We start from the raw sequence: 16992 nt of genomic DNA, 5'->3' as shown, positions 1-16992 counted from the left end.
GCGCCGCGCGCGCACGGGCCGGGCACGGCCACGCCCCCCGCCCTCAGGCGCCACAGGGGGGCCCCGCCCACCGCCCTCACGGAGTCGAGACCACGCCCACATCGCGGTAAAAAACCCCGCCCACCGCTCCCCGCCTTCAGGCTCCGCCCACCCAAAGCCACGCCCACCTCCCCTCAGACGCCCCCCTCCATTTTGACGCCCCCCAAGAATGAGCCCAGTCCCGCACTGGAGCCTCTTTACTGGTTAAACTGGGCAGGGTCGGGGTTGGGGGGTTGGAATTGGGGGGTCGGTGTTGAGGGCTCGCTTCTGGGCGGCTCAGAGAGAGGACGCCATGATGCTGGACACACCTGGGAGAAAAACAGGTGAGCTGGGGGGGGTTCGGGACACCCCTGTACCTCCAGTCTCCCTCAGACACCCCCGGACCTCTCCTGTATCCCTCCCCAGACCCCCCAAGTCCATCCAAAACTCCTCAGGACAGCCCCTGGACTCTCCTGTATTGCCCCAACCCTGCCCCAAACCCTCTCCAGATCCTCCAAACCTCCTCCGGGACCCCAAAATCTCCATGGGATCTCCTTGTATCCTCCCAACACCCCCCAAAATCCCCTGAGAACCCCCCCCAGCTCCCCCAAAACTTTCCTAAACTTCCACCAGGATGCCCCAGATCCCCCCCAGGACCCCCAACCCACTGTCGAAGTCGATCTTCTCCACGATGTTCTTGGGTTTGATGTTCTCCTCCTGGTTGGAGATCAGGATCCGCCCCGGCTCTGGCTCCGTCCACCCGTATTTGCTCATCCACACCCTCAGCTGCGACTCTGGGGGGCACAGCGGGGTCTGGGGGGGCTCGGACACCCCCTAGAGACCCCCAAAACCCCCCCATGACCCCCAAACCCTTCCAGACTCTCTTGCACCTCCCCAGGATCCCCCAAACCCCATCACAGGACCCCCAAAACCCCATCCAGGGCTCCCCAAACCCCCTCAGGACCCTCCCAAGCTCCCTCCAGGACCCACCTTCCACCTGGGACCCCCCAAACCCCACCCAGGCCCCCCCAACCTCCTCACCTGAGAGGTCCCCCAGCATCTCGGCGAGCAGCCAGCGGTCGATGTGCTGGTACGTGATCCCCACCACGTGGCAAATGACTGTGGGGACCCCCACGGTGTCACCGACCCCCCAAAACTGCCCAGAACCCCCACAACACCCCCAGACCCCCAAACAACCCCCTGGGACCTCCCGAGGATCTCACAAATCTTCTCTAGAATGCCCCAATTACCCCCCCCCAGGGCTCTTCTGTACCCCCAAAACCCCCTCAGGGACCCTCAAAACCCCTGAAGCACCCCCAGGTTCCTCCAGGAGCCCCTAAAGATAACCCAGGACCCCCAAAGCCTCTCCTGAAACCCCCAAAATCCCCTCAGGGACCCTCAAATCCCCCCTGAACCACCCTCAGGTTCCTCCAGGAACCCCTAAAGAAAACCCAGGACCACCAAAACCCCCTCAAGATTCCCTCCAAACCCCCAAAACCTCCCCAGGACCCCGAAAACCTCCCCAAAGCCCCTCAAGATTCACTCCAAACCCCTCCAGGACCCCCAAAACCTCCCCAAAGCTCCTCAAGATTCCCTCCAAACCCCTCCAGAACCTCCAAAACCTCCCCAGGACCCCCAAAACCTCCCCTAACCCCCTCAAGATTACCTCCAAAACCTCCCCAGGACCCCCAAAACCTCCCCAAAGCCCCTGAAGAATCCCCCCCCCACCTCCCTAAAACCTTTCAGGACCCCCCAAAACCCCCCAGATCCCCCTCACATTTCCTGACGGAGTCCTCGAAGCCGGTGATCCCCTCCAGCAGCTCCATGTTCTCATCCAGCGCTTGCTGCCGGAATTCAGGGGGTCACCCCCACATTTAGGGCTCCCCCTTTGTCTCCAGGACCCCTCCCCAGGGTTTTGGGGGACCCCAATTTCGGGGGGCTCACCCAGAAGGACTGGAAGTGGCAGGTCTCCAGCAGCTCCCCCAGGTACAGGATCTGCCGGATGGGCCGCTCCTCTTGCTGCGTTTCGGGGAGGTCAAGGGAAAATTTGGGATAAAAAGGGGGAGTGCAGGTGGCCCCTGGGCTGAACCCCAAAAATCTCCCTCCCCCAGGCCCCAAAGTCCGGATTTTGGGGGGATTTTGAGGGGAGAAACACCAGATTTGGTCTCTCTGGGATGGGACTGGGAAGTGTGGGGCAGGGAAAAGGGGGTCCTTCTGGAATTTGGGGTTCCCCATGGAATTGGGGGGTTCTCCCTGGATTTGGGGTGTCCCTGATTTGGGGTGCCCAGGATATGTGTGCCTGGTCGATCATGCACTTGCAGAGGGTGAAGTCCCCCTGGGTTTGGGGGTCCCCTGGGGGTTTCCCCCTGGATTTGGGGGTTTCCCCCTGGGTTTGGGGGTTCCCTGGGGGTTTCCCCTGGATTTGGGGTGTCCCGGATTTGGGGTGCCCAGGATACGTGGGCCTGGTCAATCATGCACTTGCAGAGGGAGAAATCCCTCTGGATTTGGGAGTTCCCTGGGGATTTCGCCCTGGGTTTGGGGGTTCCCTGGGGGTTCTCCCTGGATTTGGGGTGTCCCAGATTTGGGGTCACCCCCAGTTTGGGGTGCCCAGGATACGTGTGCCTGGTCGATCATGCACTTGCAGAGGGTGAAGTCGGTGTGGGGCAGGTTGGTGAGCGCCTTGAGCAGGATCTGCGCCGTCACCCCGGTCTGGAAGAAGGCGGGGTTGAACTGGTACCTGCACAGGTGAGCCCAGGTGAGGCCTGGGGGGGCTCAGGGGACCCCCAAACCCACCCCGAGCCCCCCCGGAGCCCTCACAGCTTCAGCACGGCCAGGTTGGCCTCCAGGTCGTAGGCGTTCTCCTTGGCCTGCGTCTCCACGTAGCGCTCCAGCGTGGCCAGGTTCTCGGGGTTGTACCTGTGCAGGTGAGGGGAGGCTGGGACACACCTGGGGCACACCTGGGGCCCCCCCCTTTACACACCTGGGACCCCCCTTTACACACCTGGGACCCCCCTTTACACACCCCAGCCCCCCCATTGTACAGCTCCAGCGTGGCCAGGTTCTCGGGGTTCTACCTGTGCAGGTGAGGGGAGGCTGTGACACACCTGGGGCCCCCCTTTACACACCTGGGGCACACCTGGGACCCCTCTTTACACACCTGGGACCCCTCTTTACACACCTGGGACCCCTCTTTACACACCTGGGGCACACCTGGGACCCCCCTTTACACACCTGGCACCTCCCTTTACACACCTGGGACCCCCCGTGACACAGCTGGGATCGCCCCAGGGCCCCCCAGTCCCCTCCCAGTCCCTCCCAGCGCTCCCAGTACCGGTCGATGCCCCGCAGCAGTTTCCCCACGTTCGCCCGCATCTGCTCGAACAGCGCCATGTTCGCCGCTCTACCGGAAGGGACGTCACACCTACTTCCGCTTCATTACGCGCTCCCTGGCCACGCCCACAGCGCGAGACCACGCGCGTGGATCCCGGCCACGCCCCCCCCGGTTTAGCCACGCCCCCTCCCAGTGCCGGTTCCATCCCGGACTGGGCGAACTGGGGCGGCAGTGGAGCGACGGTGCTGGGAGGGACTGGGACCAGCTGGGATTGTAGCGGATCGTCCTGGGGCTGTACTGGGCTTGGACAGCGAGGACAGTGAGGCCGCACTGGGGTTATACTGCAATTCCACTGGGTCCCGCTGGGATTGTAGTTGAGTCAGTGTCAGGCCGAACTGGGGAGGCGCTGGAGGGGTCAGTAACACGTCAGGGGGATCCTGGGCGGTTTTGAGGGGTCCCAGGGGTTTTTGGGGCCCTCGGGAAGCTTCTGGAGGGTCACGTTTTTCACTCTTCTCCTCTCACGTTTTTCACCCTTTTCCCCTCAGCTTTACTGCTCTTTCCCCCTCACGTTTTTCATTTCTCTCCCCTCACGATTCCTTCCCTTTTCCCCTCACGATTCCAGCTGTTTTCCCCTCAGGTTTTTCACTCTTTTCCCCTCACGTTTACTCTCTTTCCCCCTCACATTTTTCGCCTTTTTCTCCTCAGGTTTGCCACACTTTTCCCCTCACGTTTCCCACCCTTTATCCCTCTCATGTTTCCCTCCCTTTTCCCCCTCACATTTCCCTGCCCTTTTCCCCTCAATTTCTCTCTTTTCCCTGCCCTTTCCCCCTCACATTTTTTGCCTTTTTCTCCTCAGGTTTGCCACACTTTTCCCCTCATGTTTCCCTCCCTTTTCCCCCTCATGTTTCCCTGCCCTTTTCCCCTCAATTTCTCTCTTTTCCCCGCCATTTTCCCCTCACATTTCCTTCTCTTTTCCCCTCACATTTGCCGCCCTTTTTCCCCCCATTTCTCTCTCTTCCCCCTCACCTTTCCTGCCCTTTTCCCCCCCACGTTTCCCTGCCCTTCCCCCCCCACATTTCTCTCTTTTCCCCGCCCTTTTCCCCTCAATTTCTCTCTTTTCCCCTCACGTTTCCCGCCCTTTTCCCCTCACATTTCCTTCTCTTTCCCCCCCACATTTCCCTCTCTTTTCCCCTCACGTTTCCCATCCTTTTCCCCCTCCCATTTGCCGCCCTTTTCCCCCCACATTTTTCTCTCTTTTCCCCTCACGTTTCCCTCTCTTTCCCCCTCACATTTCTCTCTCTTTTCCCCTCACATTTCCCGCCCTTTTCCCCTCAATTTCTCTCTCTTTTCCCCTCACGTTTCCCTCTCTTTTCCCCTCACATTTCCCTCTCTTTTCCCCTCACATTTCCTTCTCTTTTTCCCTCAATTTCTCTCTTTTCCCTTCAATTTCTCTCTTTTCCCCTCACATTTCCCTCTCTTTTCCCCTCACCTTTCCCTCTCTTTCCCCCTCACGTTTCCCTGCCCTTTTCCCCTCAATGTCTCTTTTTCCCCTCATGCTTCCCGCCCTTTTTCCCCCCTCACCATTCCCGCCCTTTTCCCCTCAGCTCGCCGGGGTTTTGGTGTTCCCCAGTTGATTTTGGGGTTCCCCAGAGGGTTTTGGTATTCCCCAGTTGATTTTGGGGGTCCCCAGAGGGTTTTGGGGCGTCTCAGGGGGTCAGTAACGAGCCGGGGGTGCAGCGACACTTGGCAGCGTTTATTTGGGGAGGGGGAAAGGCACTTGAAGAGGGTCTGGGGTCCTTGTGGGGCGTTTTTGGGGGTCAGTGACGAGCCAGTGACACTCAGCAGCGTTTATTGGGGGGGGTCAAAGGCACTTGAAGGGGATTTTGGGGAGGGGGATTTTGGGGGGGCTCATCCCAGCTGATCCTCGTACTGCTTGCGGAAGCAGTCCCCAGCCGGGAAGAAATCCCAGCAGCGCTCCTGGTACATCTTCCACACGTAAGATTCCTGGGGGAGGAATTGGGGAGGGGGCGTCGGGGCACGGGGGGACCCCCACAGCACCCTCATCCACCCTGGGAATTCCAGAGACCCCCCCAAATCCCCTAGAGACACCCCCAAATCCCCTAGAGACCCCCCCCCAATCCCACAGAAACCCCTCCTACTGAGCCCCCTCATGGGACTCCCCCTCCCTGTGAGCCCCATTCTCCCCCTCGACCCCCCCAGACCACCCTGGAACACCCCCAGAACCCCCAGTGACCCCCCAGACCACCCTGGGACCCCCCCAGACCCCCCAGTGACCCCCCCAAGCCCCCTCCCCAGGCCCCCCCTTGTCCCCACCTGCCCCGTGTGCTCCGTCTCGTCCTTGTTGATCAAATACATCAGGAAAAACCTGGGGTGGGGGTGGAATCCGGGGGTGTCAGAGGTCAGCAGGGACCCCCAGACCCCTCCAGGACCCCCCAAAACCCCCCTGTGACCCCCCCCAGCCCCCCCAGCCTCACATGTAGTTGGCCAGGTTGTGCTCCTCCAGCGTGTGGGTCTCGAAGCCGTGGGGCGTCGTGTCGAAATAATCGCTCCCGATGCCACAGATGAAACATTTCGTCTGGGGAGGGGGCCCGGGGGGGGTCAGAGAGGGGTCTCTGCACCCCCCAGTCCCACCTGGGGGGGGGGGTCCTCACCCTCCTCAGCCCCCCCTCCAGACTCACCTCCATGTCCTCCTTCACCTGCTCCTGCTGGTCCCGCAGCTCCCCGAAGGCGTCGATGATCAGACCTGGGGGTACAGAAAGGAGGGGTCAGCGGGATGGGACCCCCAGATCCTCCCCAGACCCTTCCAGGACCCCCAGATCCTCCCCAGACCCTTCCAGGACCTCCAGATCCTCCCCAGGCCCCCCCAGATCCTCCCCAGACCCTTCCAGGACCCCCAGATGCCCCCCAGGCCCTTCCAGGACCCCCAGACTGACCCCCAGGCCCCCCATCTGGGGGTTACCCACCATGGATGAAGGCCAGGAGGATGATGATGACCCCCAGACCCCCCCAAAGCCCCCTCCCCACCCCCTGCCAGGGGTGCCCACCCTGGATGATGGCCAGGAGGATGACGATGACGAAGAAGAAGAAGGTGATGTCGAAGACCACGCGGTACAGCTCGTAGTCGTCCCCCGCAGGGTCCTCGATCTCGTCCCCGATGCCGCCCCCGGCCCGGACCCCCACGTACATGTGGAACAGGTAACACTGGGGCAGGGATGGGGGCACAGAGGTCAGAGAACCCCAAAAACCCATCTGGGGACCCCTCCCCACCCAGGACCTTCCTCCTCACCGTCATCATGTCGTCGCACTTCATGTCGGGCTCGTCCTCGTCCTCGCTCTTGTTGTAGAACTTGCGGAAGAAGTTGAAGGCCACCACGGTGTACAGGTAGACCACCACGGCCAGCAGCCCCACCGTCATCACCAGCTGGGCACAGGGCGGTCAGGGGGGCACGAGGGGGGCACAGGGGAGCCCCCTCCCCATCCCCCGGGGTGCCCCCCCCTCACCTGCTTGCCGTTGTGGGTGACGGAGGACAGGATGGTGCGCAGCGTCTTGACGCCCATGGCGATGTCCAGCAGGTGCGAGGCGAAGAAGAAGTTGTTGTAGTGGCCCAGCAGGGACATGGCCATGTACCAGGTGAGGTACAGGAAGGACTGGGGGGGCACAGCTGGGGGTCACCCCAAAGCCGCAGTGGTGGGGGGGGGGGTTCCACGGCTCAGGTGAGCCCCCAGCCCCTCCCCGCAGCACTCACGTTGTCGGTGAAAATCACCCCGAATTTCCAGATCTGGTAGCGGATGTCGATGGACGTGATCCTGTGGGGGCGCGAAGGAGGGGAGTCAGCGAGTGGGGAGACCCCCAAGAAGGGTTGGGAGCCCCCCAGGGGAGCCCCCAGACCCATGAGGTAGGTGTTTACCCCCTAGGACCACCCAGGACACCCCCAGGGGAGCCCCCAAACCCATGAGGTGTCTGTACCCCCCATGCCACACCCCAGGACCACCCAGGACCCCTAACCCCCCCTATAGGACCCCAAAACTCCCTCAGGACCACCCTGGACCCCTAACCCCCCCTATAGGACGCCAAAACTCCCCCAGAACCGCCCAGGATCCCTAACCCTCCCCTGGGACCCCTGTAGGACCCCCAAACTCCCCCAAATCCCCCCTAGGACCCACCCAGGACCCCTAACCCTCCCCTGGGACCTCTGCAGGACCCCCAATTCCCCCCCTAGGACCCCTAACTCCCCCCTGGGACCCCCGTGGGACCCCCAAAGTGCCCCAGGTGCCCCCCAGGTGCCCACCAGGTGAGCAGGGAGCTGTCGGGGGGGGCCCTGCGCTCGCCCTGCGCCCCCATTTCCAGGCTGGCCAGGTCCATCCCCAGCAGCTCGGCGATCCTCTCCCGCCCGTAGATGTCCCCGTACTTCTCCATCACCTGGGGGGGGGGACCCCAAAATTCACGGGGAGACCCCAAAATCGAGGTGAAACCCCTCCAAGTGTCGGGGGACACCTCTGAAATGTGGGTAGGGGGTGCCCATGCCAGGACCCCTCCTCACCTTCCTCTTGATGAACTTGTCCCAGTAATTGCTGGGGAAGGATCTGGGGGGGGTCAGGGCAGAAAAGGGGGGGTCAGTGGGGGTGACGCCCCCTTCGCACAGCCCTGCTGGGGCAGGGGGACCCCAGGGGACCCCAGTTGGTCCCACTGGACCCCCAGCACCCCCCAAAACCTCTGTGAGACCCCCCTGAAAGCCCCACACACCCCTTCCAGCCCTTCTGGACCCCTTGGGACCCTCCCAGTGCCCCCCAGTGCCCTCCCAGTGCCCCCCAGTGTCATCCCAGTGCCCCCCATTGCCCTCCCAGTGCCTCCCAGTGCCCCCCAGTGTCCTCCCCGTGCCTTCCCAGTCCCTTCTAGTGCCCCCCATTGCCCTCCCAGTGCCCCCCAGTGCCCCCCAGTGTCCTCCCAGTGTCCTCCCCGTGCCCTCCCATTGCCCCCCAGTGTCCCCAGTGCCCTCCCAGTCCCTCCCAGTCCCCTCCCAGTGCCCTCCCAGTGTCCTCCCAGTCCCTCCCAGTCCCTCCCAGTGCCCTCCCAGTGTCCCCCAGTGTCCTCCCAGTGCTCTCCCAGTGCCCCCTGTGCCCTCCCAATCCCTTCCAGTGCCTCCCAGTCCCTTCTAGTGCCCCCCATTGCCCTCCCATTGCCCCCCCAGTGCCCCCCAGTGCTCTCCCAGCGCCCTCCCAATCCCTCCTTGTGCCCTCCCAGTGCCTCCCAGTGCCCCCCAGTGTCCCCAGTGCCCTCCCAGTGCCCCCAGTGTCCTCCCAGTGCCCCCCAGTGTCCCCAGTGCCCTCCCAGTCCCTTCTAGTGCCCTCTCAGTGCCCCCCAGTGTCCCCAGTGTCCCCAGTGCCGTACTGGGCGTTGAGCACCAGGCGGTCCCACTGTCCCTTGACGTCGTCGTCGGGCGGCTGCTCGGTGATGTAGAGCCCCGAGAACTCGAGGCGCCGCGCCACCTCCTTCTCCCGCTTGAAGATCACCAGAGGGATCTGGGGACATTGGGGACACCGGGGGGGTCACCAGGGACACCGGGGACACCAGGGACACCAGGGACACAGGGTGGTGACAGTAGAGCCCCGAGAACTCGAGGCGCCGCGCCACCTCCTTCTCCCGCTTGAAGATCACCAGCGGGATCTGGGGACATTGGGGACACCGGGGGGGTCACGGGGGACACTGGGGGGGTCACAGGGGACATTGGGGACACTGGGGACACCAGGGACACGGGGTGGTGACAGTAGAGCCCCGAGAACTCGAGGCGCCGCGCCACCTCCTTCTCCCGCTTGAAGATCACCAGCGGGATCTGGGGACACCGGGGGGGGTCACAGGGGACACTGGGGACACCAGGGGGTTCACAGGGGGGTCAGAGAGGACAGGGGGGGACACACAGAGAGATTTGGGGACACACAGATTTGGGGACACACAGGGATTTGGGGGACACAGGGATTTTGGACACGGGGTTGGGGGGACACAGATTTGGGGACACACGGGGCTTTGGGGACACACACAGGGATTTAGGGACACACACAGAGGTTTGGGGACACACATGGGGATTTGGGGACACACACAGATTTGGGGACACAGGGCTTTGGGGACACACACACAGATTTGGGGACACGCAGAGAGATTTGGGGACACACAGAGGTTTGGGGACACGCACAGGGATTTGGGGACACACAAAGGGATTTTGGACACGGGTTTGGGGACACACACAGAGATTTGGGGACACACACAGGGCTTTGGGGACACACAGAGGTCTGGGGATACAGAGGTTTGGGGACACACACAGGGCTGTGGGGACACGCGGGGGTCACCTTGAGGCAGTTGTAGCCGATGATGCACAGGAAGGCCACCAGCGTGTGGGCCAGCGCCAGCCCCCGCAGCGCCGGGCCCATGTAGCCCGTGCTCTCCTCCAGGAAATAATAAACCTCGGGCTCCTCCGGGACCCCCCCCGGCGCCTCCGCGCCCCCCGGGACGCCCCCGTCCTCCTCGGGGGCCACCCCCGAGCCCTCGGGCTCCTCCGGAGCGCCCGGGGGGTGCTCGGACACCTGCGGGGACAGGGACAGGGACAGGGACGGGTGAGGGACCCCCCAACAGGGACACGGGGAGTTCAACCCCCCACCGTGGGGACAAAAGGGGCTGGGGACACCCCCTGTGGGGACAAAAGGGGCTGGGGACCCCCTGTATGGGGACATGGGGCTCTGGGGACCACCCCACAATGAAGTACCGGGGTTTGAGGGCCCCCAAAGTGTCCCCAAACCCCCTCAGGTGGGACATGGGGAGTCCAATCACCCCTCTATGGGGACATGGGGCTCTGGGGACCCCCCAACAATGGGGTATCGGGGTCTGAGGGCCCCCAAAGTGTCCCCAAACACCCCCCATGGGGACAAAAGGGTCTGGGGACCGCCCAAAACGGGGTACCAGAGTCTGGGAGCCACCAAAGTGTCCCCAAACCCCCTCCTTCATCCCCACCCCCAGCCCCGATGGAGTCCCGGGCTCTGGGGTGTCCCCACCTCGTCTCAGCAGCTCTGTGGGGACCCAGGACCCCCCAAATCGCCCCCAAATGCCCCCCACCTTGTAGAAGAGGAGGATGAAGTTGATGGCGAAGGCCAAGAACAGCGCCAGGAACCGCAGGTTGTAGAAGTTCCTCGACAGGTAATTCTGGGGGAGGGGAACCAACCAGTCCAGCGACGCCCCAAATCCCCTGGCGGCACCCCCAAACCCACCCCCCGGCCCCCCCTTACCAGGAACTTGACCCTCTGCACCTCCAGCTCTCCCCAGAAGTCGAAGCCGCCCTCGGCCGGGGGCTCCCGGCGCTCCCGGGGCACCGACTTGCGCCGCTTCGGGGGGGCGCGGGGCTCCGGCCCCTCCTCGGGCCCCTCGGGACCCCCGCCCTTCTCCCCGTTCTCCGTGCTGCTCGGGGGGGACAGCGGCTGTGCCTGGGGGGCTCGGGGACACCCCCCGAGCGGGCCACGGCCCCCGGCGGGGCAGGGACCCCTCCCCAAATTCCCGTCCCCGGTCCTTACTCGGCTTTCTCGGTCTCGGCCGGGGGCTCCTCTTCCTTCTGCCCCTCCCCCACCTGCTCCGCCATCTCCTGGGGGGGGCGGGGGGGTCGGAGGGGGGGGGATGGGGGGGCACATCCCCCCCCGAGACCCCCCAAAATCCCCCTGAGGCCGGGCAGGGCCATGGAGGGGGTTGGAATCGGGGCTTTGGGGACCCTCCACTGTGTCCCACCCCCCCTCAAAGGGACCCCCGGAATCTCCCCCCAGGGTCCCCCAAAACCCCGCCCAGCAGGAACCGCCATAGGGACCCCCAAAATCTCCCCATGTCCCACCCTTGGCAGTGACCCCTGGGGTCCTCCCCCACTCAAAACCCCTAAAATCCCCCCCAGGGACCCCCGAAGTGCCACTGGAACCCCCAAAATCCCCCCTGGGACCCCCAAAGCGCCACTGGAACCCCCAAAATTCCCCAGGGACCCCCAGAGCGCCACTGGAACCCCCAAAATCCACCCTAGTGACCCCCAGAGCGCCGCTGGAACTCCCAAAACCCCCCAAAATGTCACTGGAACCCCCAAATTCCCCTTTCCCCCCTTACCCCGATCTTCCTGCGCAGGATGGGGGTCCCCTCGGGCGTGGGAGGCTCAGCCCCGGGGGGCTCCCCGATATCCCCGAGCCCGCCGGGGGCGTCGGGAGCCGCCAGCCTGAAATGGGGGTCCTTGCGCGCCCCCGGCCCCGCCGGCACCGCCTTCACCTCCCGCCGCTCCTCCTCCTCCTCCTCCTCCTCGGCCGGCGGCGCCTCCAGCTGCGCCTCGGGGGGCTGCTCCGGCTCCGGGGGTCCCCCCTCGTCCCCCGCCCCGGCCTCGCCGCCGCCCACGGCGTCCTGGGTGGGGTCGGGCATGGAGCCCAGCACCTCGATGACCCCCAGGCGCTGCGCCCCCTCCACCAGCCCCCCGCCGAAGAGCGAGCTCCAGGCCAGGCGCCCCACGGCCCCCAGCACCCCCCAGCCCCCCCAGCACGCCCCCCAGCGCCACGCGCCCCGCGCCCACGCCCGCCTCCCACGCCAGCTCGCGCCCCGACTTCTTGCGCAGCCTCCTGATCCTGCGGCGCCACGTGTGGGGCGAGCCCAGCAGCCGCCGCAGCGCCCCGAAACCCGGCAGCGCCGGCGCCGGCGCCTCGGCCGGCTCCTCTTCCTCCCTGTCCTCGTCCTCCTCCTCCTCCTCGTCGCGCGGCGCCTCCTCCTCGGAGATGCGCGAGGCGATCTGCATCTCGAAGATGGTGTCCTCGCAGAAGTTGACGAAGAGCTCCATCTTCTCGGCCTCGCCGCCCTCGTTGACCACGTCGAAGATGAACTGGCGCTTGGACTCCTTGACCTGCGGCATCTCCCACTGCGCCTTGTTGGCGCCGCTGATCTCAAAGTAGATGCGCTCGATGCGCCGCGCCGCCCCCATGATCTCGATGCGGCCCAGGAAGGGCCGGAAATAATCCAGGATGCTCTCGGCCTGCTCCAGGAAGGTCTTGAGGCGCTGGTCGTGCGGCACGTGCTCCGACAGGTTGGTCAGCAGCACGGCCACGTTGAAGCCGATGTCGCGCGCCGGCTCCTGGAAGCGCTGGGCGAAGCTCTCCACGTCGATCATCTCGTTCTCGTCGGCCTCGGAGCAGGAGAGCAGGAACTGGATCTCGTCGGGCTCGTACTGCTTCTGGCTGTCCATGGCCTTCTGGAAGTCCTTCTTGGAGATGAGCCCGCGCGGGTCGGTGACGAAGTGGCGGAAGGCGTCGGACGAGACGATGTCGCGCAGCTTCAGGAACATGTCGAAGAACTTGAGGATCATGGTGACGTTGCTGGAGGACTCCACCAGCATGTCCACCATCTGCCGGGCGATCGTGCCGTTCACCACGTTCCCTGCGGGGACACGGCGCTGTCACCGCTCTGCCGGCGGCCACCAGGGATGGCCTGGAGGGCCTGGGGACACCGGCGTGGTCAGGGGACACCTGGGTGGTCAGGGGATACCTGAGATCAGGGGACACCTGGGATCAGGGGACACTTGAGATCAGGGGACACCTGGGATCAGGGGACACCTTGGGTAGTCAGGGGACACCTGGGTGGTCAGGGGACATCCTGGGATCAGGGGACACCTGAGTAGTCAAGGGACATCCTAGGATAAGGGGACGCTGGTTGGTCAAGGGACACCCTGGGGAACTTGGGGACACCCCAGGTGGCACAAGGGATCCCAGGTGACTGTCCCCAGGTACCTTCGAGCAGGGACAGCAGCATCACCACCATGTCCTTCTGCAGGTCCAGCAGCTCCTTCAGCAGCCCCAGCTGGGACGAGTCCTGCGCACCAGAGCTCCCAGTTACCTCCCAGTACATCCCAGTACATCCCAGTACATCCCAGTGCCCACCCAGTGCCATCCCAGTGCCATCCCAGTGCCCACCCAGTGCCACCCCAGTGCCATCCCAGTGCCAGCCCAGTGCCCACCCAGTGCCCACCCAGTGCCATCCCAGTGCCCACCTGGGCCAGCTTCTTCATCATGTGTGCGAAGACGTGCAGGAAGCCGACGACGGCGTCCCAGAGGCGGCTGTGGGCCAGGCTCTGCTGGTTCCCAGTACAGGGGCCCTGGGGGACAGCGGGACGCTGGCAGGGACCCCCAGAGCCCCCGGGGGCACTGGGGGGGTTTGGGGGTTCCAGGTGTCCTCAGGGACCCCACCTGGATGTACTCGGTGAGGCTGTTGAGCACCTGCTTGGCCACGGCCGTGGGGATTTGGGGGAGGGGTTCAGGGGGACCCTGGTGAAGTTTGGGGGGGTCTCAGGTGGGTTTGGGGGTCTCAGGTGGGTTTGGGAGTCCCAGGTGGGTTTGGGGGGTCCCAGGTGGGTTTGGGGGGGGGGGTCTCACCTGGATGTACTCAGTGAGGCTGTTGAGCACCTGCTTGGCCATGGGGATTTGGGGGTCTCAGGTGGGTTTGGGGGATCTCAGGTGGGTTTGGGGGGGGTTTCAGTTGGGTTTGGGGGATCTCAGGTGGGTTTGGGGGGTCCCAGGTGGGTTTGGGGGTCCCAGGGGGTCTCACCTGGATGTACTCGGTGAGGCTGTTGAGCACCTGCTTGGCCATGGGGATTTGGGGGTCCCAGGTGGGTTTGGGGGTTTCAGTTGGGTTTGGGGGGGGTCCCAGGTGGGTTTGGGGGTCCCAGGGGGTCTCACCTGGATGTACTCGGTGAGGCTGTTGAACACCTGCTTGGCCACGGCCATGGCCTTGGAGAAGTTCCTCTTGCCCTGCTCGTCGATGACGTCCTTGCCCGAGTAGTACCAGTAGAAGTCACTGATGGACTCCTGGGGACATCGGGGACAGTGAGGGGACAGGGACACGGGGCTGGGGGCGGTCAGGGGTGGCTCCCGGGGACACTGGGCCGGGTGTGTGTCACCTGCAGGCGCAGCAGGTAGTCCACGGTGCAGATGATGATGTTGATGGTGGTCGTGTTCCCCGTCTGCGTCCGCAGGTAGTTCTGGAAGTCTGGGAGGACAGGGACACCCCGGGGTCACCTCGGTGTCACCTGGGTCCCCTCCTGTCCCCCTGTGTCCCCCTGTATCCCCCCCTCCCTGAGTCACCGCCCTCTTCCCGGCCCCTCCTGCCCCAGGGACCCCTGAGCCCCCTCCTCCCCACACAGAGCCCCCCGAGCCGGGTCCCCTCGTGTCCCCAGGTGTCCCCAGGTGTGTCCCCAGGTGTCCCCACCGTTGTTGTGGCCCTCGCAGAGCAGCTGCAGCAGCCGGAACAGGTCCTGGGTGAATTCATCGTCCGACATCACCTTCTCCCCTGGGGGGACACGGGGGGGACACGGGGACAGCGGGGTCACCGGGGGGCACGGGGACACGCCCCAGTGGCACGGGGACACGCCCCAGTGGCACGGGGACACCCTGGCGTGACAGGGACACCAGAGAGTGGCACGGGGACAATCTGAGGTGGCACAGGGACACCCTGAGATCGCACAGGGACACCAGAGAGTGGCACGGGGACAATCTGAGGGGCACAAGGACACCCCAGGGTGGCACGGTGACACCATAGAGTGGCACAGGGACACCAGAGAGTGGCACGGGGACAATCTGAGGTGGCACGGGGACACTCTGGCGTGACAGGGACACATTGAGATGGCACCAGGACACCAGAGAGTGGCACAGGGACACCCTGGCATGACAGGGACACCAGAGAGTGGCACGGGGACACCCCGAGATGGCACCAGGACACCAGAGAGTGGCACGGGGACAAGCGGGGTGGCATGAGGGCACCATGGGGGACATCAGGGTGGCACAGGGACATGCTGGGGTGGCACGGGGACAAGCAGGGTGACATCGGGATGGCGGGGGGGTTAGCAGGGAGGGGACACGCAGGGGACAAGCAGGGACACGGTGACAGGCCACCCTCCTCCTGTCCCCCCCCAGCCCCACGGAGCCTTCAGGGACCCCAACCCTGTCCCCCTACAGCCCCTGAGAGCACCCAGAGACCCCAGACCCAAATCCCCTCTTCCCTGATAATGCCCTATAGCCCCCAGCCCCAAATCCCCCATTAATCCCCTATAGCCCCAGACGCAAATCCCCCAAAAATCCCCTATAGCCCCCAGACCCAAATGCCCCATATCCCCCACAGCTCCCTAGACCCTATAATAGCCCCCCAGCCCTACAACCCACCCCACTGCCCCCCAGCCCCATAACCCACCCCACAGCCCCCCTGAACCCTGTAACCCTGCACAGCCCTATAACCCACCCCATAGCCCCCCATAGCCCTATAACCCACCCCACAGCCCCCCCCAGCCCTATAACCCACCCCATAGCCCTACAGCCCTATAACCCTGCACAGCCCTATAACCCACCCGACAGCCCCCCTGAACCCTGTAACCCTGCACAGCCCTATAACCCACCCCACAGCCCCCCCCAGCCCTATAACCCACCCCACAGCCCCCCCCAGCCCCATAACCCACCCCCCAGCCCCCCAGCCCTATAACCCACCCCACAGCCCCCCAGCCCCATAGCCCCCGCAGCCCTGCGGCCCTATAGCCCCCCTGTTCCCGCCCCATATTTACCGTTCTCCCGGCTGATGACTGCCAGCGGAGCCGGGGGGAGAGAAGAGACAGTGAGCGGGGGGGGACTGGGGTTTTGGGGGGCACCGGGGGGAAACTGGGGGTGCAGGGAAAGATTTGGGGTGGGGGGAATTAGGGTTTGGGGGATTTGGGGATCCAGGGGGGAAATTTGGGGATCCAGGTGGAAATTCGGGATTCAGGGAAAGATTTGGGGTGGGGGGAATTAGGGTTGGGGGATTTAGGGATCCAGGGGGGATTTAGGGTTTGGGGGGATGACAAACAAAGGGGGGAACTGGGGGTGGGGGGGGGCATTGGGGTTTGGGGCATTAGGGGAGGATTTGGGGGACATTAGGGCTGTGGGGGCATTGGGGTTTGGGGGAATTAGGGGCGGAATTGGGGGGCATTAGGGGTGGGGGGCATTGGGGTTTGGGGCATTAGGGGAGGATTTGGGAGGAATTAGGGTTTGGGGGGCATTAGGGGTGGGGAGGCATTGGGGTTTGGAGGAATTAGGGGCGGAATTGGGGGGCATTAGGGGTGGGGGGCATTGGGGTTTGGGGGCATTAGGGGAGGATTTGGGGAGCATTAGGGGTAGGGGGGCATTAGGGGCGGAATTGGGGGGCATTAGGGGTGGGGGGCATTGGGGTTGGGGGTGTTTTAGGGTCAGGGAGCCACATCTCAGCAGGGGCTTGGGGCAGAGCAGCGCGGGGGTTTTGGGGTGCAGAACGGGGGACCCCCCCCTCAGTCCCAGCCTGCCCCGCCCCTCCGGGGGTCCCGGGGGGTCCCTCTGGGGGTCCCGGCCCCCCACTCACTGGTGCCCTCCTCGGTGACCATGCCCAGCCCCTCGGCCTTGTTCTGCCGCTCGAAGGCGTTCAGGTCCAGGACGCTGCAGGGGGGGGACACCCCGAAAACGGGGCTCAGGGGGACCCCAAAACCAGCACAGCCCCGCCCGGGGGGTCCACCTGCTCTGGGGGTCCCCAATTCCCACTGGGGGGTCCCCAGTTTCTCTGAAGTGACCCCAATTCCAGTGGGGTG

General features: G+C 64.5%; 2 protein-coding genes across 3 annotated transcripts in view; both read right to left on the bottom strand.

The window, feature by feature from the left end:
• Nucleotides 1-218: 218 nt before the first annotated feature.
• EIF3K (eukaryotic translation initiation factor 3 subunit K) lies at nucleotides 219-3485 on the bottom strand. 2 transcript variants are annotated; one of them, XM_038132492.1, is made up of 8 exons: nucleotides 3350-3485; nucleotides 2836-2934; nucleotides 2635-2755; nucleotides 1963-2037; nucleotides 1796-1862; nucleotides 1060-1137; nucleotides 687-812; nucleotides 219-347 (listed from the first exon to the last, which is right to left on the bottom strand). In XM_038132492.1, the coding sequence occupies exons 1-8, from the start codon at nucleotides 3406-3408 to the stop codon at nucleotides 316-318; spliced, it is 657 nt and encodes a 218-aa protein (XP_037988420.1). In that variant the 5' UTR covers nucleotides 3409-3485; the 3' UTR covers nucleotides 219-315. The 2 variants fall into 2 exon arrangements, with proteins under 2 accessions (XP_037988420.1, XP_037988422.1); XM_038132494.1 differs by lacking the exons at nucleotides 2635-2755; nucleotides 2836-2934; nucleotides 3350-3485 and adding an exon at nucleotides 2475-2507.
• Nucleotides 3486-5081: 1596 nt separating this feature from the next.
• LOC119698545 (ryanodine receptor 1-like) overlaps nucleotides 5082-16992 on the bottom strand; it is a 50328-nt gene continuing 38417 nt past the window's right edge. Inside the window, 24 exon segments of the mRNA XM_038130521.1 lie at nucleotides 5082-5353; nucleotides 5684-5735; nucleotides 5845-5945; nucleotides 6049-6113; nucleotides 6415-6571; nucleotides 6657-6791; nucleotides 6872-7018; nucleotides 7117-7177; nucleotides 7660-7790; nucleotides 7912-7954; nucleotides 8760-8890; nucleotides 9713-9946; nucleotides 10473-10559; nucleotides 10643-10811; nucleotides 10925-10992; nucleotides 11493-11896; nucleotides 11898-12797; nucleotides 13148-13229; nucleotides 13408-13512; nucleotides 14093-14221; nucleotides 14314-14402; nucleotides 14622-14702; nucleotides 15964-15981; nucleotides 16770-16843. Coding sequence (XP_037986449.1) covers nucleotides 5258-5353; nucleotides 5684-5735; nucleotides 5845-5945; nucleotides 6049-6113; nucleotides 6415-6571; nucleotides 6657-6791; nucleotides 6872-7018; nucleotides 7117-7177; nucleotides 7660-7790; nucleotides 7912-7954; nucleotides 8760-8890; nucleotides 9713-9946; nucleotides 10473-10559; nucleotides 10643-10811; nucleotides 10925-10992; nucleotides 11493-11896; nucleotides 11898-12797; nucleotides 13148-13229; nucleotides 13408-13512; nucleotides 14093-14221; nucleotides 14314-14402; nucleotides 14622-14702; nucleotides 15964-15981; nucleotides 16770-16843 — 3559 coding nt within the window. The 3' untranslated portion in view covers nucleotides 5082-5257.

The sequence above is a fragment of the Motacilla alba genome, chromosome 3 (assembly GCF_015832195.1).
Source record: "Motacilla alba alba isolate MOTALB_02 chromosome 3, Motacilla_alba_V1.0_pri, whole genome shotgun sequence".
Taxonomy (NCBI): domain Eukaryota; kingdom Metazoa; phylum Chordata; class Aves; order Passeriformes; family Motacillidae; genus Motacilla; species Motacilla alba.
Note: the sequence above shows the minus strand (reverse complement) of the source record. Positions and strands in the feature narration are given on the sequence as shown.